The sequence below is a fragment of the Eschscholzia californica genome, unplaced genomic scaffold (assembly GCF_041429995.1).
Source record: "Eschscholzia californica isolate CP2 unplaced genomic scaffold, dmEscCali1.0.p SCAF_5, whole genome shotgun sequence".
Classification (NCBI taxonomy): Eukaryota; Viridiplantae; Streptophyta; class Magnoliopsida; order Ranunculales; family Papaveraceae; genus Eschscholzia; species Eschscholzia californica.
In genome coordinates this window covers 36879075-36903062 of record NW_028238472.1, presented here as the reverse complement: position 1 = coordinate 36903062, position 23988 = coordinate 36879075, and the positions used below count along the sequence as shown (strand labels likewise).

The window sequence follows — 23988 nt, the reverse complement described above, 5'->3', positions numbered from 1 at the left end:
AATCGAATAATTTGGGCAAGCAACCTTGCAAATGCATTATTACGAGTATACAGAAGATTAACATGTGACCATCTCACAGAAGCATCTATCAATATCATAAAATATCGAAATGGTCCACATGGTGGGTGAATAGGACCACATATATCTCCTTGGATTATTTCCAGAAATTTAGGAGATTCGATATGGACTTTTGTGTGAGACGGTCTGACAATTAATTTCCCCCAATGAGCAAGGTGTACAAGAAAAATCCTTGCTTATTAGAATCTTTTGATTTTGTAGTGGGTGTCCCTGTGAATTTTGAATTGTATCATGATAGATCCGGGTGTCCCAAACGGTCATGCCAAAGTGTCGTCACATTTGGATCATAAAACTTCTGTTTTATGACAACATAAGATTCAACCGTTTTTATTCTTATAATATACAATCCTGAAGAAAGAGTTGTCAATCTCTCGAGATCATGCTTCTGGACCGAAGCAGTTGAAGTAATATACAAATATTCTTCATTATTTTCATCTCTAGTCTCAAGGTGATAACCATTTCGACGTATGTCTTTAAAACTTAACAGATTCTTTAAAGATCTGTTTGAATACAATGCATCGTCAATGGTTAACTTCGTACCACTTGGTAATATTATAATTGCTCTGCCAGAGCCGTCAATGAGACTAGATGAACCAGCGATAGTAATCGCATTAGCCTTATACAATTTCAGAGTCAAGAAGTACTTTTTACTTCGAAAGATGGAATTCGTGGTTCCACTGTCCGCCAGACAAATATCTTCATCATCTCTCAAGAATGTACTTTTAGAATTCATACCTTAATGAACATAAAAATATAAACATAAGATATCGATAGAAAACATGTAATTTATTTTATTACATTGTTATACAATAGCCAAAAAGTAAAACATTAATATAATACAAAATTTACAACTAGAAATATTATAAAAATACTACTAAGGAGAGTTACGAATTCGATCAATCATTTCGTCAAACTCATCATCGAGTAATTGATCGAACTCATTATTAGTAAGATTTTCATATCCACAATCATAGATATCCTTTTCTTCGATGGGGTACTGCAATAGCGATGCAGCTCTATTCAGATTAATCCCATAATCTGTGACCTTTGACTCGGTCCTGACTTCAGTAAGATGTATTTCAACATCGTCAGTTTTATAGTCAGATACATCCAATCTGGTGTTACATGAAGAATCATTGATTTTCATATGATTTGTTTCTACATTGGCAGTAGTTTCTTTAAGGATGCCTGATAAAGATCTACTAGATGTTTAGCAGTCCTACACGTTCTTTGCTAGTCCTGTCATACCACATTTAAAACAGGGTTGGTTCTTCATTTCAGAAGGTTCATTTACCACCTTCTTCCCTTTATTTTGCCGATTATATGGCTTGTATCTTTTACCGGAGTTATTTACCCATCGGCCTCGATCGTTGCCACGACCGTGCCCTCCAGAACGGTAACCACCACTTCTGGTGTCTTTATTTTGATCGTCACCACGACCATGTTCCTCTAGATTTTTATTGTGGTAGTTGCCACGACCACGACCCTTTTGTTCCCGTCTTTCAGTAGAGACGGATGCAGAATAGGTATCAGAAAAATTAGTATATCCTGTTGGACGGGTTTCCTGATTTTTCATAATTTCTTTCCTATTTTGATCTGCTACGAGAAGACATGAAATTAACTCCGAATGACATTTAAAATTCATGTTTCTGTATTGTTCTTGCAAATTCATGTTGGATATATGAAAAGTAGAAAACGTTTTTTCTAGCATTTGTTCCTCAGAAACTGGATAACCGCAGTGACCCAATTTTGTAGTTATTTTAACTAAGACAGAATTATATTCAGAAACTGTTTTGAAATCCTGCAGCCGCAGGTTTATCCAGTCATTCTGGGCCTTCGGTAAAATAACCTTTTTTAAATGACCGTATCGGTTCTCTAAACATTTCCATAATACAAGTGGGTCTTTCTGATATAAACATTCTGATTTGAGTTCTTCACACAAATGATGGCGAATTACAATGAGGGTCGTTGATCGTCTGTAAAGGGGTTCATTATTTCCCTCGCAAATTGTCTTCTCGAGTTGTTTGGCCTCTAAATGGGCTTCGATTTCAAGTTTCCAAGTAATATAGTTTTTCCCCGATAAGTCGAGGGCTGTAAAATCAACACTTGTTAGAGTCGACATATTGAACTTGAAAATTTAGGAATTACCTGTAAAGTTTTGATAGTCCCTTTGGGTTGACTGAAATTTTCTCTATAACTAGAGCGTCGTGCTGATAACGTAATGTAAAATGAGTTGAAGTCTTGTAGTTAAAAGATAAAGTGAATATCAAGGCACTATAACTTTGTTATTTGAACACTGTATCTAATAAATACATGAACTCTTTATTTATATCTCTTTTATATTACTACACCAAAAGTTACCAAGAGTTAATGAGGGTAATTATTAGGATCCACTGGATCCTACAGGACCCGGTTCTACTCGGCCAACCGAGTACCCGGTTGAACAAGTCAAGTATAGTTAGGATTAGTATAGTTTGGTTAAGATTTTGTATTTAAAATTCAAATACTTGTAACAACTCTATATATAGTTGTATTTTACATTAATAAAATCATCAAGAGAATCAGATTCAAACTGATTTCTAAACCTCTCTTCTCCCTCTCGGTTATCTCTATCTCTCGGCTATCTATCTTCTCTCTCTCGGCTACCATATATAGTAAAGAGGAATCATCCTCTTCACATGGTATAAGAGCTAGTTAAGAAATTTTTTTTCTTTTGATTCAAGATGACTACTCCTGGTGATATCACTTCTGAAACTACTATCAACAATTCTTCTCAAACCAACAATGGTTTTGACGTCCATCACTCCGATTCCCCCACGACTGTCCTCATTACTCCACCTCTCTCTGGAGACAACTACTCATCATGGGCTCGAGCCATGAAAATGGCACTCCGAGCTAAGGACAAGCTTGGTTTTGTGGACGGTTCAATCCCAAAACCTTCTCCTCCGAATGATACTCGTTCATGGGAGCGTTGCAACGATCTAGTTGCTAGCTGGATAATGAATTCTGTCGCTACGGACATACGTTCCTCCATTCTTTACGATGAAAGTGCAGCAGACATTTGGAAGAATCTTCATGATCGATTCTTCCAAACCAATGCTCCAAAGATATATCAACTCAAACGAGCTATTTCATCACTCAAGCAAGACGGTTCGGATGTCTCGTCGTACTTTACTCATCTCAAGTCATTACAAGATGAATTGCATTCTCTTCTCGCTATTGAAACGTGTATTTGTGGCCATGGAAAGTCGATTTTAGATCGTTCAAATCAAGAACGAGCAATGGAGTTCCTTCAAGGACTCCATGATCGCTTTTCGGCTATTAGAAGCCAAATTTTATTGATGGATCCTTTCCCATCTATTCTCAAGATCCACTCTCTTGTTAAACAAGAAGAGGTGCAACAACATATCATCTCCTCTCCATCTACTGGTGTTGAAGCCGCGGCTTTAGCCGTTGGTCATCCAAATGGTTCATCTCGTTTCGACAAACCAAGGGCTAAGAGACCAAGGCCTTACTGTGATCACTGTCATGTTCATGGACATACTACTCATACATGCTATCAATTACATGGGTACCCTCCAAGGAATGGTTCACGAACCAAGCAGCATGATCGTACAACACCTTTGGCAGCCTCTGTAGGCACCACCGCAAGTCAGCCAGGGGCGCCCCTAGCCACTTCTCTTTCTCCTGAACAGTACCAGTCGCTCCTTGCATTACTGGCCCAACAGAGAGCTGCTGCAGGCAACCCCCAAACGACTTCTACAACAAATGGAAGCACCTCTGCTGGCACCTCGTCTATAAGCACTCCTGACCAACCTATTAATCTAACAGGTAATGTTCTTTATATTCATCCTTGGGTCATTGATTCCGGGGCAGCAAAGCACATTTGCTCGTCCCTCTCTCGGTTCGTTGATTATGAACCCGCTCCATCTAATTATTTCGTACGTTTACCGGATGGAACCCGAGTTCAAGTACTCCATATTGGTTCCATTTATTTTTCTTCCTCCTTTTATTTAAAAAATGTGTTACATATACCTTCATTTCAATTCAATTTAATATCCGTATCTGAAATATCCCGCTCTCTTTATTGTACGATACTTTTTGACTCAGATAAATGTATCTTTCAGGACCGTCTAACGAAAGCGACGATTGGACTTGGTGATCCTAGAGATGGTCTCTATTTCCTTCGCACGGAGCCTAGGATTTCCTTTGTTTCTTCATTAATCAATAATTGTGCTACAAATGTTTCATTTAATGTTTGGCATTGGCGATTAGGCCACCCCTCTGTTTCGCGTTTTAAGTACTTTATTTCTAAGGTTCCATGTATGCAATCTCTTTCCTTTAGTAACATTAATAAAGCTCCGTGTTTTGTATGTCCGCAATCTAAAAGTACTCGTTTACCGTTTCCTATTAGTACTTCAATTTCGTCTCGTCCTTTCCAATTAATACATGTTGATCTTTGGGGACCATTTTCGATCCCATCTATATCGGGTTGTCGATATTTTTTGACAATCGTTGACGACTTTTCCCGTTGCACTTGGTTGTTTCTTTTACATTGTAAATCCGAAACTACTAAATTTATAATTCGTTTCTTCCATTATGTGTTTACACAATTTGGTTCCACCATTTCTAGTTTCAATTCGGGAAATGGTACTCCCATTTTCACACAAATTCAGACCTTTCGATCCGATAATGGATCTGAATTTTTGACTAATGAATTGCAACAATTTTTTCACACTCATGGTGTCAACCATCAACGTTCGTGTGTATACACCCCTCAACAAAATGGGGTAGTTGAACGGAAACACCGTCATATTCTTGAGGTGGCCCGTTCCCTCCGTATTCAAGCTCACTTACCCCTTGAATTTTGGGGAGAATGTGTGCTTACGGCAGTTTATTTAATCAATAAACTTCCTACGCCCATTCTTCAAGGTTTATCGCCTCACGAGAAATTACTTCGATCGCCCCCTAACCTAACTCATCTACGAGTTTTTGGGTGCTTATGCTTTGCACGTAATCCATTAGTGAAGACTAAAATGGATTCTCGAGCTACATCCGGTATATTCATTGGCTATCCTCATGGTCAAAAAGGTTATCGAATTTTTGATCCTAAATCACGTCGCATCTACATATCTCGCGACGTCACTTTTCATGAAGATATTTTTCCCATGGACAACTCGTCTTCTTTTCCCATGAACGGTTCATCTTCTCCTCCTATGAATCATCGACCATTTATTTCAATTTCGGATGATGGAACCTACAATTTTTCACCTTCACTGCCTCACTCCGCTGCCTCTCGGTCTCTGGAAAACGTTCCAGATCACCGTGTGGTGCCTTTATCCTCTAACTCTCCTGTCCATCCTCACAACGATGGGACCCAACCATCCTCTATTGGGGTGCCTTCAGACTCCCATGCGTCTTCCTCTTCTAGTCACCCTACCGAGGAATCGCCAGAAATTACAGGCACTCCCTGTCCAGACGAGTTGCCTACGTCTGCAGGCACCGCCAGTGACCCTAATCGGTCCATTATTCGTCCTCAACGTTCTCGCCGACTCCCATCTCATCTACACGATTATATTTGTTCTACCTCATCTACGACTCCTTACCCTCTTGAACGTTATTTTTCTATAAACGCTTTTTCCGCGTCCCATCAAGTCTTTCTTGCTTCCGTTTTGTCAACTTCGGAACCAACCTCTTTTTCCCAAGCAATGAAATTTCCTCACTGGCGTGAAGCTATGGCCAAAGAAATAACGGCTTTAGAATCTAACAAAACATGGTCAATAGTTCCTTTACCACCTGGAAAACGTCCTATTGGTTGTAAATGGGTTTATAAGGTAAAATTCAAACCCGACGGATCTATTGAACGCTACAAAGCACGCTTAGTCGCAAAAGGGTATACCCAAATTGAAGGGTTAGACTACCATGATACTTTTGCTCCGGTAGCTAAACTTGTCACTGTCCGAGTACTTCTGTCTATTGCCTCCATTAAAGGATGGTCGTTGCATCAACTCGATGTCAATAATGCTTTTTTACAGGGTAATCTCGACGAGGAAGTTTTCATGAAACTACCTCCTGGATTTTCGGCTAAGGGGGAGACACGTGTTTGTCGCTTAAACAAATCACTTTACGGACTCAAACAAGCTTCCCGCCAATGGTTCTCAAAATTCTCTTCTGTCCTTCTCTCCAAAGGATTTCTCCAATCTAAATCTGATTACTCATTATTTACTTTCAATTCTGGTTCTACTTCTATATTCGTTCTTGTTTATGTCGATGACATAATCATAACTGGCAATGATGACTCTGCTATTTCTAAATTCAAATTATTTCTTGATGCCACTTTCTCTCTTAAGGACCTTGGTCGTCTTCAATACTTCCTCGGTATTGAGGTTTCTCGTTCTTCTGAGGGAATTTTTTTATGTCAAAGAAAATATGCTCTTGATATTATCAAGGACTCCGGATTAACTGCTTCCAAACCTTGTTCTTTTCCCATGGAACAAAAATTACATCTTCGTCCGTCAGATGGTGACCCATTACCGGATCCGACAATCTACCGTCGCCTCATTGGACGTTTACTTTATCTGACAGTCACACGTCCGGATATTGCATATTCGGTTAATAACCTTAGTCAATTCATGCAGTCACCAAGTCATACCCATCTAGATGCCGCTCATCGCATTCTTCGTTACCTTAAAGGGTCACTCGATAAGGGAATTTTCTTATCCTCCTCTAGTTCCTTACATCTTTCTGGCTATTGTGACTCTGACTGGGCTGGTTGTCCTACTACTAGGAGATCGACCACCGGTTATTTTACAATGCTAGGATCAAGTCCTTTATCTTGGAAGTCCAAAAAGCAACCAACCGTTGCTAAATCTTCGGCTGAAGCCGAATATCGTGCTCTCGCCACAGTTACATGTGAATTACAGTGGCTAAAATATCTTCTTAAAGACTTAGGTTTTGATCACTCTTCCCCAATGACTGTTCATTGTGATAATAAAGCGGCTCTTCATATTGCCGACAATCCGGTTTTTCATGAGAGAACAAAACATATAGAGATTGACTGCCATTTTGTTCGCGAAAGATTGAAAGATAACATCATTTCGACAAAGTTCACACCTACGACGGAGCAACTAGCGGACATATTTACTAAACCGTTGGGTGCGGATCAGTTTCAGAAGCTAATTGGCAAGTTGGGCGTCATCTCCATTACCGCTCCAACTTGAGGGGGAGTATTAGGATCCACTGGATCCTACAAGACCCGGTTCTACTCGGCCAACCGAGTACCCGGTTGAACAAGTCAAGTATAGTTAGGATTAGTATAATTTGGTTAAGATTTTGTATTTAAAATTCAAATACTTGTAACAACTCTATATATAGTTGTATTTTACATTAATAAAATCATCAAGAGAATCAGATTCAAACTGATTTCTAAACCTCTCTTCTCCCTCTCGGTTATCTCTATCTCTCGGCTATCTATCTTCTCTCTCTCGGCTACCATATATAGTAAAGAGGAATCATCCTCTTCACAGTAATGGCCTATATATAGGATTTGGGAAATGCCTTGTAAAGAAGATAAGTAGTAAGTTCCTTGATGGGTAAGAAAACTCGTTCTTACCCATACCCAAAATTGTGTCAGCAATAGTTACCATGATCTTACCCCTCATGCAACTTCATTGCCACCTCAATCTCATGCAACTTGAAGATAAGGACTTGCCACCTCATACAACTTTGAGTGTTGCTATAGGCATCTATAATTTATTGGGCAACCACTAAATAATGTTATAACACTTTTCTTCAAGGAAATTTCTTAGTATTTGTAATTCATAAACAGATAAACTCATTTATCCTTTCTTTTGTTAATGTGAAATTGTTTTAATTTCGACGTTTTTATTTTTCATCTTCGTTAAAACAAAACAAGAATGGTATGAAATAGCCTCAGATTCATAAGGTGTTTATCACACGCGTAAATCGAATTTTGTCGTATGTGGATGCAGGAACTATAGTCGAACTCCAAATTCAAATTAAAGATCACGAAAATGTTATATTTCACGTTTACATACATATGAAACCTGACATGAAAACTCAACCGATTGTTAGTTGAAGTGTCCACCATGTATATTAAAAGAAATTAAATATGGGAGAGAGAAAGTGGATAGGTGGAGAACCCTACCAAAATTAGAATAGATCCTAGATTCATGGGAGATCTTTATCAGGTTAGAAAAGACCACCTTTGTAAAATTCAATATTTTTCTTACTCACCTTTTACCAATTGAACTGGGTCAAGTGGAATGTGTCTCATAAGAAACAAATCCACCTCATCTTGAACTAGTAGGAAGATCACGGACTTCATGGCAGAATTGGACTTGGGATATCAAATTCCCCATTCATGTGGGCTCTCATTGGAAATATTCTTCTAATAAAATAATATATATTATAGATTTTTGTAGTGGGTGTTTCCAGATTACCCACTCGAAGTGTTATCAGCTTCCCGTGTAGTCCTTTAGTTTAGGTAAATGCGGAGATAGTTCTTCTCGATATTTTTTGATATATTGACTGGAAAATCAAATTTGAACTTTCTAATTATAGTCTTTTGTCTTTTTTGCTTCTTTAGTTCTACTTTAGTCCTTCACACTTATTTCTTTCAACCTTTCATCTTCTTCTCCTTTCCTTTCACAAGATAACGTGCATTAGTGGATGTTTAATGAAAGTCCTCAAATTATTTCAAATTTAAATTTAGAGATACTCACGATCTTTATCTTCTCTTAAATTTCTTCTCTTAAAACCCCTCTCTTCACTTTTTCTCTTCTCCAAAAATAAATTAATTTTTTTTTTTTTGTTGTTAATAAATAGACGCAGATCTGGTTCTATTCATGGAGATTCTCTGTATAGTCGTACCTGATCCTCTTTGCAAATAAGATGCCAAACTCTTCACGTAAAGTTACTTGTATGGACAGTTAGAGTTAAAGAATTCACCAAACATAACCTAGAAAATGAAAGAACAAGTAGTTGTACCCGGTTTGGAATAAAATTACGGAGTTAATTAAGCAAACAATAGTAAAGCTGATTATACTTACAAAGAATATTGAATATATTTTCATCTTACGAATCTTTTTCCCGGATGACATGAGATTATTAACTAGGATTTCAAAAGGACTAAATAGGCCCTCATCGAAGCCATCAGAGAGGTGGATCAGAAAACGCTCTGTCGCCTGAACCCTAACTTGGGAGGTTGACACGAGTATCCGATATATCTTGAACTCTACGATGGTAAAGAGGCACGCAAAAACGTGAATTCAATTCAACTCTGCCTCTAAGCTCAGCTTTGCCCCTGAGCTCCGCTTTGCCTCGGAGCACAATATTCATATATAATTATACATTGGCAAAATATCTTCAATTATATGTATAAAAGAGAATTGATATATAATATGTTATATTTGTATATTAGTATCACATTCATAATGACTCGAGTACTTCTTGTAATTTGAAGATCCTAGAGTTCCAATTGTAACTACTTTACTTGAGACACAAGATCGCTACGTTGTTGTACTAGTTTACATGAGATAACTCTTGTTAAATTTGCTACAAAACTTTTTTGAAGTAGTACTGAACACAAATTGAGTTTGCCATCAGCTACTCTACTTGTCTGCAATTTTCTAGGCATAGGCAATCTTTCTTTAATGACCCAGCTCACCACAACCTTAGAATCCTACTATTTGATGTTGTCTTGAGTTTGAAATTTAGTCATGGTTTTGTTTAGCCACTTAAAACATTCACATATGAGATGAGGTAGTGACACCACAAATACTTGCTTCTTGGGATTTTCGAAGTACCTGATACCATTACTTTTCGAATATCATCGCAATTTTCTTCTACACATGATGAGTAGAAAAAAGGACAATTCAGTGCTTCATGAGATTTCATCTCACAAAGTGGCAAGGGACCTCCTGCCAATACACCGACAAATACCACTAGGAATAACACCGCATTGTAATCATAGTATTTAGAGGAGGACCATCATTTGAAATCGAACAAAACACACTTTAACTCGCAAAGTGAACTAGTTTTAGCTACTTCTCCATCGGTTTGGTGATAACGACTTTGCTAAGACCAACCATAATAACACTTGCTTGCACAAAGTTCCGTGAAAGACTTTTTTTTATAGAAAGATAATGTTGTTAATCAATCAAATTGGAGGGTGATCAGTTTGGTTCAAAACTTGAGGAACTAGTAAGTGGGAGAAATTTGGTTTCAAGTTGTTGATTTTTGTGAGGGTGTATTTACATGTAATTTGATAAAAGGCAATTCTGTTGCATTTTGCAAGTGTGTTTGACAGGGAAATGATAGAGTAACTTAGAAATTGGTACTTAGAGGGTGACATATTTTCTTATTTAGAAACAAAAACGGCCCCCACCGTAGTCAAACTTTGAAAAACTCTCGTCTTTTAGTGATTCCACATAGATAAGGAGCTTACAGACTTATTTCCCTTTTCTTTTCTTTGCTGTGCAACCACCCAAGTAATAAAAATCACCAAGAGATATATTAGACGATGGAACCTAAATTAATTTAATTGTACAATATATGGACAATTAAACAATTAATTGATTGATTAGTTGACGGATAATATTGAACTAAGGTAGCAACCCAAATCTTGCAGCTACTCCCGTCAAAAAATTATGAAGCTCCTGTTCTGTCATCTTCCTCCCATCTTTAACCTTCAAAACATGTAAAAGAAGTAAAAATGAATTCTAACTCAAGTAATTCAAGGCTCATTTTATACATATCATTCGTTTGAATTCTCTCCGACTTACTAAAATTTATATCTATCTAACCTAAACTTTGTAGTCCACCGTCATTTGGTGTAGCGGTTGGACATCTACTCCGCTTACCGAATGTCCCATATATTGACCTCAAGGGTTTTTGTCCGACTCTTAGGGTCCAAAACGTCTCATCATAATAGTTAATGAGCGTATTCAATTCATGATGTATTAATGTCATGTCTAACCAATTAAGTTCGAAATGACTTGCAGAAGAGGAGAAATATATATTTTTAAACTAATTTTTTTTTTTTTTTTGGAAGTCGACTACGATCTACGTATGTCGTTACATTTGGCACTTGATACATCATAGATGTGATAAGCTCGATAACCGCCCACTCAAACACTAACAGGACCGGGCCTATAGCCCAACTAGAACATGCCCTAAAGGCCAACAACATTATTTACACCCTAATAATCCCAATTCAAATAACCAAAGATTTCACCTTCTCTGGTTCCAGGGCTTTCTGGAGTTTATGTCAACACCATGGAACCACTTGGGCTACCAACTGTTGACATATTTTTAAACTAATTAGTATTTACCTAAATAGTTATGTTCTTGAAACATACTACTTTCTACGATTAATAGTATTTCATTATTATCAATGAAGTGAAAGGGTTTAGTTAAAGGGAAATAACTTTCACTCTAGATCATGGCCTGACACGTCATTCCGTCAGAATTCGACTGGGTTCCGTGCGGGACATAGTATTAGTGAAATGAAGAGAAAGAGAGAGAGAGTTTAGTAGAACTTCTCCCATTTCGAGAGAGAGATAGAATATCCTTTATATTATTAAAAAAATGCAAATATATGATGAGAGAGAAAGGAGAGAATAGTACTACTTGAACAAAGGCAGTAGATAGCATGTGGTCAGGGTTGTTGTCGTTAACCGTGATTGAGATCATAGTTGTGTCAACACACTCTTCAATCACGCGCTGCACGTGACCAGTAATACCAATTCCTCTCTTCCAATTCATCTTCACTACAAATCTTCCTTCCATTAGCTCCTCAACCTCCATCTATAATTATATAAATATTAAGGATTCACTAATATTGATTAATTAACAGTATTACTATTATTTATTTTGATTACCATGGCCCACGTGTAGTAAATGCAAATGCTCCCTATATATACTATTGCAAACATGTACTAGTAATTAACTATAATACTAGAATTTTGAGTAATATAATTAAGAAGTTGGAAATAGTTAAGAAGTTGGAAATAGTTAATGACTTCACCCCTTAAAAGAGTACATTTTGGGAAAACTTTAATTATTGAGAAACCAGACAACAATTAATAATGCCATCTATTCATGTCAAGGTAACCCCTCCATAATTTGAAGACCAGTTTTTTTTTCTTTGGAGATGCATCTATATATATATTTGTATATATATACAAATATATATATATATATATATATATATATATATATATATATATATATATATATATATATATATATATATATATATATATATATTGTCTAGTTGAAAGAGCAAGGATAAGATTTATGGAATAAAATAATTAGGTTTTCTATCTTTATATATGATTTTTCCTTTCATATAAGCATGAGGCGTCACCAACTCTTTTGGTCCTTTTTTATCAAGGTTTTTGTATCATATTGCATTCAAATGCTTCAACAAGTACACTACAAATGCGTACTAAATTGATGGTGCGTGGGCTAAGAGCATATCCGATGCAACACTCAAGAAAAATAAAAAAAAAATCTATGTGTCAAGAGTGTGAAAAATGGATCTCTAAATCGTCTCTTTTCTATTTGACTATTTAGAGATACTCTATTGGAAAACCTTCTCCAACGCAATACTCAAGAGAAACTCTAAAAACCTATGTATTGGTGTAAAATTAGTTGATTTGCTTATGTGGCACTTAGAGATCATCAAGACGACACTCTAAATTTAGAGTGTCCTCTTAAGGATCTAAAATAACTACAACCACCTCATTTTAAAGATCCAAGTTAAGTGTTGCATTGGAGATGGATTTCGGAAAGAAACTATAAAAAATTCTATGTGGCACTCTAAGATTAAGAATTTAAGTGTCACATTGAAGATGCTCTAAGCTCTTGAATTTCTACCACCAAACTTACTTTTGTAAGGAATGTACCGTCCTACAACGACCCCAAAACATTATTTTAGATTATTCGGCTCACCTCACTGAAGAGGGAGGGCATATATTACCAATTTAGCATTATAGATAAATGAGAGAAAAACTATAAATGTAAAGTAAAAAACAAAACGAAAAATTGTTTAACAAAAAAACGAAAAATGATATTTAATTATCAGATTTAGGTAAAGTAAAATTGGAAAGCCCATAAAGTGTTCTTAAGAGAGGGACTTGTGGAGTTGATTATTCATGGTTTTTTTGGCAATCGTCTCCAAGATTCGTTATATCTATAGGGCATTGATACATCCTCTTATATACTAAAACAGTTCAGACATTTATCGACATCTAATATGATTGTTAAAGTTTTAGGTTTCGTTGATCAAATGTGTGATTATACTCGCCAGCATTAAAACTTCTTGGTCCTAATATAACATACTAGAAAACATTATGAATTGGATTAGTAATATAGCGGCCACCATTAAGACTTCTAGAACTCTAAAGGCCATATAGACCCTTAATGCCATCCTGCCTAAAAATCTATCTATTTCTACTTTTACTTTCTTTATTGTCTTAATTACTCGAGTAAATCTAGGTGATAAACTGTTTTTCCCGAGATCTGATCTCATAACTTTATGGTCTTAAGAGAATTATCCAACCACTATATTAAATAGTGCTGGACATTATTCATGGTTGTTAATCCAAACATAATGAATAAAAATTTAACTAAATAATTTCAAAAAGAAAACAGACTAACATATAATTCCTTACACTGGTAATCTTTGGATCTTCAACGCTTGTCGGTAGTAGTGATGAAGAGCTTGGATTGTTCGAGCATTGCGATAATTCTCTTTCCATTCGCTCTATTTCTCCATTAATTCTTTGCAAATAACCGTGTGTTTCTTCTAGGATGGATCTCTTGTCAATCTAAATTTACAAAAACGTGATAACTTATAAGATACATAAATGAGAGAGAGAGAGAGAGAGAGAGAGAGAGAGAGAGAGAGAGAGAGAAAGAGAGTACCCTGGTCATATTTGGATTAACCATAGATTGTAGTGTCCTGAGTTGTGGAGATAAATCAAAGTCATCATCTTCATCAACTTCAAAACCATCTGATGATGAAGAATTGCTACTATTTTGGTGATGGGTATTCATCGTTAACCTATCTTTCTATGTATGAAATAATGCAAGTTCATGCCATATTTTATAGAACTATAATTCTTCTTAAACTTCCCATTGCCTGACAAATTCTTGGAGTTAGCTAGGTAGCTTTATAGAGAAAATGACCTACCTTTACAGGCCATTTTGGTCTTATTGTTATTATTAATTAATATATAACTTGGTTGTAACTGCAGAGTATATTTGGTAGAAAAGTAACAACTATCTACCAGTCTACTACTATTGCAGATTACTTAAATATTGGCAGCACATATATAGACACTACTGTTTACTTCTTACCCAACTTTCATAATAGTTTCTCTTTTCATTCCTACTTAATTACTCTCAATCACTATTGGACCAGTGGCATGATCAACGTGTCTCCGTACATGTTTTATGGTTATGGAATAGTCTCTCTCTAAGCCCTAGTCATGTGTACATTTGTGTTTTATAAGCCAGCGGTTTAGAGAAAGCAAAATAGTTTCCGGAGTGTGAAAACTTGGTCAATTTTGTTTGACAATTTTATTTTGGAAAAAGCAAAACAGCTTCTCCACCTCACCTCTCTCTATCTCCACCTCACTTCTCTCTCTCCACCTCATCTTCTCTCTCCACACCACTCTCTCTCTCTTCTCCGACAGGTCGCCGGCCGGAAAATTCTCTGGCCTTCAACAGACCAGATCCGGTCTGTTCTTCAATAGACCGGAACTCCGGAGTTTCTAGAGAGAGAGAGTGAAATTTTTTTTTCAAGGTCGCCGGCAGGAAAATTTTTCGGCCGACGACCTGTCGGAGAAGACAGAGGTGAGGTGGAGAGAGATATAGAGAGGTGAGGTGGAGAGAGAGAGAGGTGAGGGGGAGGTTTTTTTTTTATTTCCCCTTAAAATTTATTTCCCTGGAAAATTTCTAAAATTCTAGATATTCTCTTTAAACTTTCAAACCCCGGAAAATATTTAGCTTTCCCCAAAGCGCTGGCCTTTATTTATTGAGCATTGATTCTCAATGTCCGTTTTCCTTCTTCCGATTGGTATATATGTAGTTAGTTATAGTGGTGTAACTCAAAAAAGAAAAATAATTGTGGAGGACGTGGAATTATGCTTGTGGGCTCGAATCTGCCCACGGGCACCCGAGCCCGAGGAGAACCGTGGACGCCCGCACCCATCTCTGACACAACCCCGTCCAGCTCGTCAAATTTTGGTGGGCGGACATGGATTAAAACCTCTACCTGCACACCAGGTCATGCTCGCACCCACTTAGCGCCACTTAGTGATAACCAACCAGATTACATCAATTTCTTGAGTTGATGAAGCTCAACAGTTCATGTTACTAGGCCTAGTTGAGATGATAAACAATATATTTAAGGGCAATCACACAAACTCAATGCATTACTTTTCAATGACACAAGAGAATTTCTAGTGGGTCAGTGAAGTAGTGCTTGGCTCTTAGGGAGCAAAGAGAGGGATAAGTTAATATTATCACAATCCCCTATAGAATTCTTCATTAGTTTTCAATGTACGATTATATTCCTAAAAGAGTGATTTCACTTTTAGGGTAGCGAAATTACTTTGCTTAAAAGAGTGAGATTTCCCTTTTGCTTAAAAGAGTAATTTCACTCTGACCAAAAATCGAATTAGAAATTTCCTTGTGGGAAAACATCTAAACTCGGATAGGAAGTTTCCTTGTGGAAAAACCCTAATAGGTTTCCGAGTTTATCTCTAACTTCCCTTGCTTCTCTATCACGTTTCTAGTCGGTTAGGGTTTACTCTGTTGCCATATATTCTGGGCAAATTCAACAGAGTAGACATACAACATCATAGCTTTCATCTTCTCTTTGTTTATTGAGTTCGACTTCTGCAATCTCCATTACTGCAGTCGAAGACTGTAAGCTGTGGTAAATCCTTGGGAAGTGTCTGGAGAAAAAAATTTGCACCGAGGTTGTTCCGAAATCAATTTCAAGGCAGTGACCTCCATTCCACGACTCAGCGAACAAGTTTTATTGGTTCAGATATTCCGTTGATGTTTTTCATTAATTATTTCCAACAGTATGGTTTTTGAGTTTACCTCCTCAAAATTAATTGGTAATTGAGTTTACGCCCTTCAGTAATTGGTAATTGAGCTTACCTCATTAGACTTACTATTAGTGACAAAAACATAAAAGTTATGTTTGGCATACGTGAAATAATTGCGACTACCAAGAACAACTATTCTTCAATATGATTCCTAGTAGAGATTCTACCTCATTTTATTGTTTGTTTTGGTTGGGAATATGATTAGTAAAGTTTGATTTTGTTTATATCTTATTTACTTTATGGTTTTATTATCACATACCAAACATATCCTTTGTAATTTTGACAAAATATCTAAATCTGAGGGGGTAAGCTCAATTACCAATTAATGAAGGGGGTAAGCTCAATTATCAATTAATTTTGAGGGGGTAAGCTAAAAAAAAAATTAACTTCATTGCAGCAAAACGATTTCCTCAAGAGTTCTTACACGCAAAGAAAGTGAAGCTAAAGGTGATCTGACAGGAATATAATGGGCTTTTAATCAAAATCACCGTTTTCTAATAATTGAAGGAGAGAATTGGAACCTCATGCTCCACCTGAAATATTACAAGAAGGCGATTCAATGGAAGTCCCATGCGACAATACAGAAAATCCAAAGACTTCAGACTTCCTTCTCATTTATTCCGTTTCATTACATTAGTCGTGACCCTAATAATCAAATAGACATCTTAGCTAAGTGGTCACAAAAAAATCATGTGAAAACGAATTTGAATGTTGTTCTATATCCCCTCTTGTATTTTAACGAATAAAAAAAATAATAATAGACAAAATCATAAGTTAAGTTTGCCAAAACTCCCTAGAAAATGAAACTGACCTTATTGGCCAAAACGCAATAATTTGCACTGCTTTGCAATCTGATTTTCAGAGCCGTTGCTGACAATTTGAGGGTCCTGGGCGAAATTTGATTTTCGATCTTTTTTACAATAAAAAATTACGAACAAAATGATAAAAAAACTAATATTTTTCTCGTAGAATTTTTTGAATATGGTATCTTTAACATCATGATTATCTCATATGTATTTATATATATTGTTGGATTAAAAAAAAACACCTGGATTTATATTTTGTAAAAAAACCTCAAAAAATGAAAGAAATGCACTCAAAATAATAAAATAATAAGTAAAAGTATAATGGAGCAAAAAGAGAGGCCCATTTAGCAATTGAACTCTCGATTAAAAAAAAAAAAAAAGAAACCAAGGGAAGTGAAGACAATGGGACTTGAATCTTGGTGATTTCCTTGGAATCCCATGACTAATACTAGTAGAGCTAACTAGGTGTTCATGTTATGTTATATGCTGTTTCCCAATATATAATAAGAAAGACCTTCAGAATAAATGGGCCCCGCTGAGGTGGGGGGCCAGGGCGGATGCCCTGCTCGCCCCCCTTAGCCACGGCTCTGCTGGTTTTGCACTGATATGCAACTCAGTTACAAATATTTTTCTGAAAAATAATCACAACATATTCACATGCAGGGGGTGGCCCGTGACCAAAGCCACCAAAGCGATCGCTTTGGGCCCCAAATAATCAAGGGCCTCATATTTCAGTTTCGTTTGTAACTTTCGAAAAGCTAATTATACTTCAAACCAATTTCAAAAATAATTTAAGTTGTAGCTTAGTGGTAAAGAGTTTAGATCTTGGATAAAAGGTCAAGGGTTCGATTCCTACCATTTGCATTGTTTAAATTTTATTTAACTTTTTTCTAATATCCTTTGTGTGGGGCCCCAATTTTTAATTTCGTTTGGGGCCACCGATATACTTGGGCCGGCCCTCACATGTTTCTTTAAATATTTTCCGAGAGACCCCGAAGATGACCAAAAGGTTAAATGAAGGTTGCGGCTTTGGGGAATAAAGAAAATTCTCCGGGGAATAAAGACTAAAGGAGCATATTTGCGTTTTAGACCGAAAATTTACAAAGTTGTATCGTGCCCCCCTAATCTTCATCTTCCACTAAGTTTATCTTCTTCTTCTCTCTAAAAACCCTAATCCAAGAAACCTAATAGTAGTACTACAAATCAGAATCCCGAATAAATCAAGAGAAGAAGATTGAGGAATTTAAAGACCAACGGGGTTCTTCTTCCATCAAATTCGTGTTGGAATGGATACTAAATCATTGCCAATCAACTCCCCCAATTTTGATGTAACATCACTTTGTAGGTTTCAAACTAATTGGATTTTTGAAGGTGTATGAATATTACTTCTAAATCTCAATTTGTAACCGTAATCCAAGAAACCTAATAGTAGTACTACAAATCAGAATCCCGAATAAATCAAGAGAAGAAGATTGAGGAATTTAGAGACCAACGGGGTTCTTCTTCCATCAAATTCGTCTTGGAATGGATACTAAATCATTGTTAATCAACTCACCCAATTTTGATATAACATCACTTTGTAGGTTTCAAACTAATTGGATTTTTGAAAGTGTATGAATATTACTTCTAAAACTCAATTTGTAACCCTAATTCCTCAATCTTCTTCTCTTGATTTATTAGGAATTTTGATTTGTAGTACTATTATTGAGTTTCTTGGATTAGGGGTTTTAGAGAGAAGAAGAAGAAGAAGATAAACTTAATGGAAGATGAAGATGAAGATTAGGGGGCAAGATACAACTTTGTAAATTTTTGGGTTAAAAGAAAATATGCTCCTTTACTCTTTATTCCCCAGAGAATTTTCTTTATTCCCCAAAGTCGTGGCCTAAATAAAACATATACAACTTTGATGTTTCTTTTAAAATGTTGATATTCATGCTTAATCATCTGAAGTCAAAGAAGGAACCAACTGGTTATCATTAAATACGTAATACAAATAGTTTGTAATTCATCATTGAATACACGTGGTGTACATAAATTAAGTTCCTTTGCATGGAAGGTTATGGAAGTATGTTCAAAAGTAATAATTTTCATCTACATTGGAAAAGGATTCCAAAACTTTTGATGACTTTGAATGAGTTTGCAGTGTTTTGTAAACCGGTTTACAGAGCAATGACTTCCAAAGTATTTTCTATATAATTTGAAAAAGGTTTCCAAAGCTTTGGAAGAGCTTGCAACAAGTTTGCAGTGCTTTGCAATGAGTTTGCACTGCTTTGCAGTAATTATAGCCACCAAATTAGTTTTGTATGTATAGAATTGTTAAAAGAATGAAGATAAGTAAATCAAAAAGTAAATAGAAGATGTTGCTTCCGTTATTAATTATCAACAGAAATTAAAACTTTCTCTGTCTAAATTTTTTTAAGAAAAAACTAGTTGAAAATCCTAAATATGCAACTTCAAACAACCAATAAAGAGGTTCAAACATGTAAATGTAAAATAGATTGATGATTCGATAGCAAAAAGTCGACGCAATCTTCTCTCTGAACTACGGTTTGAAGGAGAACTCAACATTGCAATCTTAGTTTTTCTGAAGTTTCTACGGTGCCTAGAAGGACAAAATGTTAATTTTGTCTTTTCAACAAAAAAAAATATAAAATCTTTTAATGCGAGACATACCCCACTCAGTATAATAAATCTTACACCTAATTTACACTATCAATCTCAAGAGTCTGTATCCCTTTTTGCTTAGATTAGGTATCGTTGCCTTGTTGCCTTGTTGCCAATACTTTGTAGTAATTGTTGTCACTTTAATGTAACCATTGTATGGTTATTCGTAAGCTTTGCACCAATAATTGTAACATTTTATTGTAGCGTACTTCTTCTCTGCTTTTTGGAACTTTGTGTGCCTTTACATTGACAGAGTTAATACTTTACATTGACAGAGTTAATACTTATATAATATATTATATTTTTAAGACAATGTGATCAACAATGTAAACATATTTTCCAGGGAAAAAACATTTGGAGAGGATTTAGGTGTGCTAAAATTGATAGTAATAATGCTATCATTGTTTTGTGGACAGAATATAAGTACCACATATTCCCATTATTGTTTAATTTTTAGATTTGAATTTTGTAAAATATTGATAAAAAGTACTTAACCTTTTGTGTAAAGACACAATTGAAGACCACTATATTTGTACTCTACAAAATTATTTACTAGAAGACAACTATATTCTAAATAGCACTAATATTAGAGTTATCTAAAAAATTTTATGTTAAAAATCTCTAAAAGAAAAAGAAAAAGAATTACTCCAAATTAAAACAAGAAAAGGATAAGTACAAAGTAGTTAGAATCTTTTCCTAAAAACATTTGCTAATTTGACTATAACACAACCTATTTTTTTTCTCTATAACTTTAACATTGCACAAATAATTATTATAGAAAAATCATTAAAGAAACTTGTAACATTAGACACAACTATGTGGAAGATACTTTCATATCTCTCTTTTACTCTTGAGAATTGTTAGAATCGAAGCCGATTTAGGATCGCTCGGATAGTCAAACTTCAGATACAGAAACACCATTGTGTTCCTCTCGTCCAGCTCTTCAATTTAGAATTAAAAAATCTCTCAAATTCGATTCCGGGTGAATGAGATAAGCTCGATCGAAGTTTGAGAGTTATGATTTGATTTAAGCACTAGGTGGGCACAATTCGGGATCATCCTACAGATGACGTTCATCCGGCCCTTTGCACTCGCGATCCAACAGATCTTGATGAACCGTCACTTTTATAGTGAAAATCGTCACCAATAGTGTCCCAAATCCTACACACACGTCCCTAAAAAATATATCCATTCAAATCTTATTTATATGACCCAAAACAACTCTAAATTTAATTCCATTTTCTCCAGTGAATTTCTCATTACTTAGAGTGCCTTCTAGAGTAATTTAGATAAAATATTACATCTAAATTCATGAGTCAATTCACCAAAGAAGTTATAATGCCCGATTAAGTTCGTGCACTTTCAAACATTAGAAGTACCTACATCGTCAAACTGAAATGTAAAGCCGTTCTGTCTTGGGAGACAAACACCGTACTGGTTTCGATACTAATACCAGGGTGTTCTCTGTCGAAAGGGACAACTTGCGTCGGCTATTTCTATCATTCATTTTGCTCTACGGTAATTTCTACTTAAATATATTGTGTTAAGATGCCCCGAATACAACAAGAATAACATACATTCTCTTCACATTATTTTGTGACAAGAGTTATACTTTGATAACTAATTTTATCAATGTATTGCTTAATGGGATTAGTTAAAAAATTTATCAAGAGAGAAAGAATTAAGAAGAAGCATAGAATTAGAAAGAAATAATTATGTAGAGAAAGATTTAAGTAGTAAGTAATATAAAACTAATTGGGGTTTTTGAGGAGAGAGAGGGAGTCGTATGACGTAAGCAAGGCGATTTCGTTCTTTCTTCTTTTTCCCAATTCGAAACCCTAAGTACAACTTCTGGTATACCAATACAATCCACCAAGATCTCAAGCCAACAGGAAATAATTATAGTAAATCATTGAATCTAGAAGGTAACAATCAGATCATCACACAGATCTTAGTTCACTGAAGAGTACATAACAAGTGTACGGGTAAAGCAAGAAGGAGCTTTGATCTACCTAGGGAAGGAGCAACTAGATAGGGGGGAGTAATTAAAACAGGATCCAAAATCAGGTTCATCTTTATTAACATTCATTTAGCATTTATTATCTATTAACATGTGTCAATTTTAAACTGAGGGGATTGGACTGCTTCACCTTCTACTACCCTTGCATGTAACGAACCTTGGGCCATTATCCTTCTAGTTGCCTCTCACCGGTTGAGCTTCCCGAACCTAACAAGTTTAATTTCTCTCTCTGTTTCACGAGAAGCACGAGTGGAATGATGCTATTTTGGAGTATATTTCTGGTCTTGTTTAAGTTCCCTAGGTTCACTTTTGGCTGTAACCTCGAATCCACCTTTTATATTCTCTGGATTACTTCAACCACTCACATAAATTCCCACCATTATAAGCAAAAGCCATTCATCTTCTTCCACTCAGTATACATGTCGTCCCATTCTTCAGAGTATAACGTAGACAACTTAACGACTAACATGGGTCTGCAACTTAACCATTCGGATTATGGGAACCTTACCATCACATACCCTAAGCCAGAGGAGAATAAAGAGCTTCAGGAGATATCGAGAGGGTTTGTAGCTAGACTTTGCTGCCATTATAATTATGGTATAGGATTTATCAGACGCAATCTTTCCTATCAATCTAAGTTTTACAGGGAATGCAAGATAGATTCTCTTAGCATGGGGCATAATTACTTTACTATCCAATCCAGAAGCAGTATTGTGATGAACGAGATTAACCAAGGTCGTCCTTGGATCATTAGAGGCCTTTTGGTGGTTATGCAGGAAGTAGATTTTTCCCTCTCTGGTGAGTTGCCCGAACTAATGCAAGAACCGATGTGGTGTAGCTTCTCAGGACTCCCTTCATCTATTCAAAATCAGCATTATTTAGATATCATCTTTTCATGCATGGGATATATCATGCAAGTGCAGCCCAAAAACTTCAGCATGGTGACGAACTCATACATAAGAATTCAATTTAGTATTGATGTTCGCACTCCTCTTTTAGCTACTTTGAATTCAATCTTTACAGATGGAGGTAAGCCTGTGAATTTTAGCTATGCTAGATTTCCTAAAGCGATCTGTCATGTGTGTCGTATCATTGAACATCCTCCTACTCCTTGTATTCGAGCCAACTCTCAACAGAGGTTTTCTCCTATGGACACTTCTCAACCCCAGCCTCATTCTCCTCATAACTGGGCTCTGTCTGTGTCTCATTCTCCTGCCATTCCTAACTCTCCTATCCCTCCTCATAAGTCGTTTCAATATAGAGGTAAGAGAAAGGAAGGTCAAGCTCTTATAGATGTGAAAATTGAAGAAGGGGAATATAGAAACTATGCCAAGAAACAACAGAGAGATTGGTTCAAGGGTGATAGTTCTTCAGGTGTTGGTCCTTCTGGTGCTCTCAGCAAATCCTATAGAACTTCGAGTAACTCCTCTAATTCGATTAGTCTTTCTTCGATCATTCCATCAAGCTGGTACTGTCCTCCTCCTGAGTCAATTGACAGTCAAGAGGAGGCATCTGTTTGCTGATTCACTGTTGGTTTCCCCAGGTCATGATCAAACATTAAGGAAAGAAGGTAGAGATGACCAGTCCAATCCTCAGACTTAATCAAGTTCCTTCAATCTTAATTAATCTTTTGGTTTCAGTTTTAAGTGTGCTTATGTTAATGTTATGTTTATGTATTAGTCTAGTTTATCCAGGTCAAATAGTATTTTGGTAGTCATCAGGTAGAGATCTTTTGTAGCATGATAATGGTTGTTAGCTTGACTACTATAAGATAGTCAAGTTTCTTCATCTGATTTTCTCTATCTCGGTCGACAGTCAGTTATAGTAGTCTCACCCTGTTAGTTTTTGTTTGCTCTATATTAGACTGTTATTTAGTAGATTATGTATGTTAAGTATCTTTCTAGTTTAATCTAATGTTGTAGAAGCTTATCTAATGTAATTTTGATTATATTTGGTTCTTGTTGCTGCTAGCATTGTTTAGTTGGACTTTCTTAGTGATTCTTAGAGTCTTCTTTCCTTCCTTTTCATTTTAGATCTTTCTTCTTGAGTTTTTTTTCTGAGAGTAAGTAGAGGAGTGCCCTTATAGTTCAATTATAGTCTTCGGTGGTGCCTTTTTTTTTTATGGAGAGTCCCACTATTTTAAGCTGGAATGTTAGGGGCGCGTCTTCTTTTATCACCAAGAAGTACTTGTGCAACGTGATTCGAAAACATCAGGCAGACGTCATTTTCTTATCGGAGACCAAAAACAAATCTACTAAGATGAATAAGA

At 36.1% G+C, this 23988-nt stretch overlaps 2 protein-coding genes across 2 annotated transcripts; one reads left to right on the top strand and one right to left on the bottom strand.

Annotated features, from left to right (window-relative positions):
- Positions 1 to 2801: 2801 nt before the first annotated feature.
- Positions 2802 to 4240, top strand: LOC147538931 (uncharacterized). Its single transcript, XM_086643046.1, has 2 exons — positions 2802 to 3909; positions 4206 to 4240. Exons 1-2 carry the CDS (start codon positions 2802 to 2804, stop codon positions 4238 to 4240), a joined length of 1143 nt encoding a protein of 380 aa, XP_086499172.1.
- A 6350-nt stretch (positions 4241 to 10590) lies between these two features.
- Positions 10591 to 14303, bottom strand: LOC147538930 (uncharacterized). The gene is made up of 4 exons (XM_086644758.1): positions 14032 to 14303; positions 13779 to 13934; positions 11731 to 11907; positions 10591 to 10787 (listed from the first exon to the last, which is right to left on the bottom strand). The coding sequence occupies exons 1-4, from the start codon at positions 14161 to 14163 to the stop codon at positions 10704 to 10706; spliced, it is 549 nt and encodes a 182-aa protein (XP_086500884.1). The 5' UTR covers positions 14164 to 14303; the 3' UTR covers positions 10591 to 10703.
- Positions 14304 to 23988: the final 9685 nt, after the last annotated feature.

What these genes read in the sequence shown, in the direction of transcription:
- LOC147538930 (XM_086644758.1), bottom strand. Translation starts at nt 14,163, where the DNA reads ATGAATACCCATCACCAAAATAGTAGCAATTCTTCATCATCAGATGGT. An exon ending in TTAATCCAAATATGACCAGG is followed by an intron (nt 13,935 to 14,031) that starts GTACTCTCTTTC and finishes TTGTAAATTTAG; the next exon opens with ATTGACAAGAGATCCATCCT. An exon ending in AAGATCCAAAGATTACCAGT is followed by an intron (nt 11,908 to 13,778) that starts GTAAGGAATTAT and finishes ATATAATTATAG; the next exon opens with ATGGAGGTTGAGGAGCTAAT.
- LOC147538931 (XM_086643046.1), top strand. Translation starts at nt 2,802, where the DNA reads ATGACTACTCCTGGTGATATCACTTCTGAAACTACTATCAACAATTCT. An exon ending in CCAACCTATTAATCTAACAG is followed by an intron (nt 3,910 to 4,205) that starts GTAATGTTCTTT and finishes TGTATCTTTCAG; the next exon opens with GACCGTCTAACGAAAGCGAC.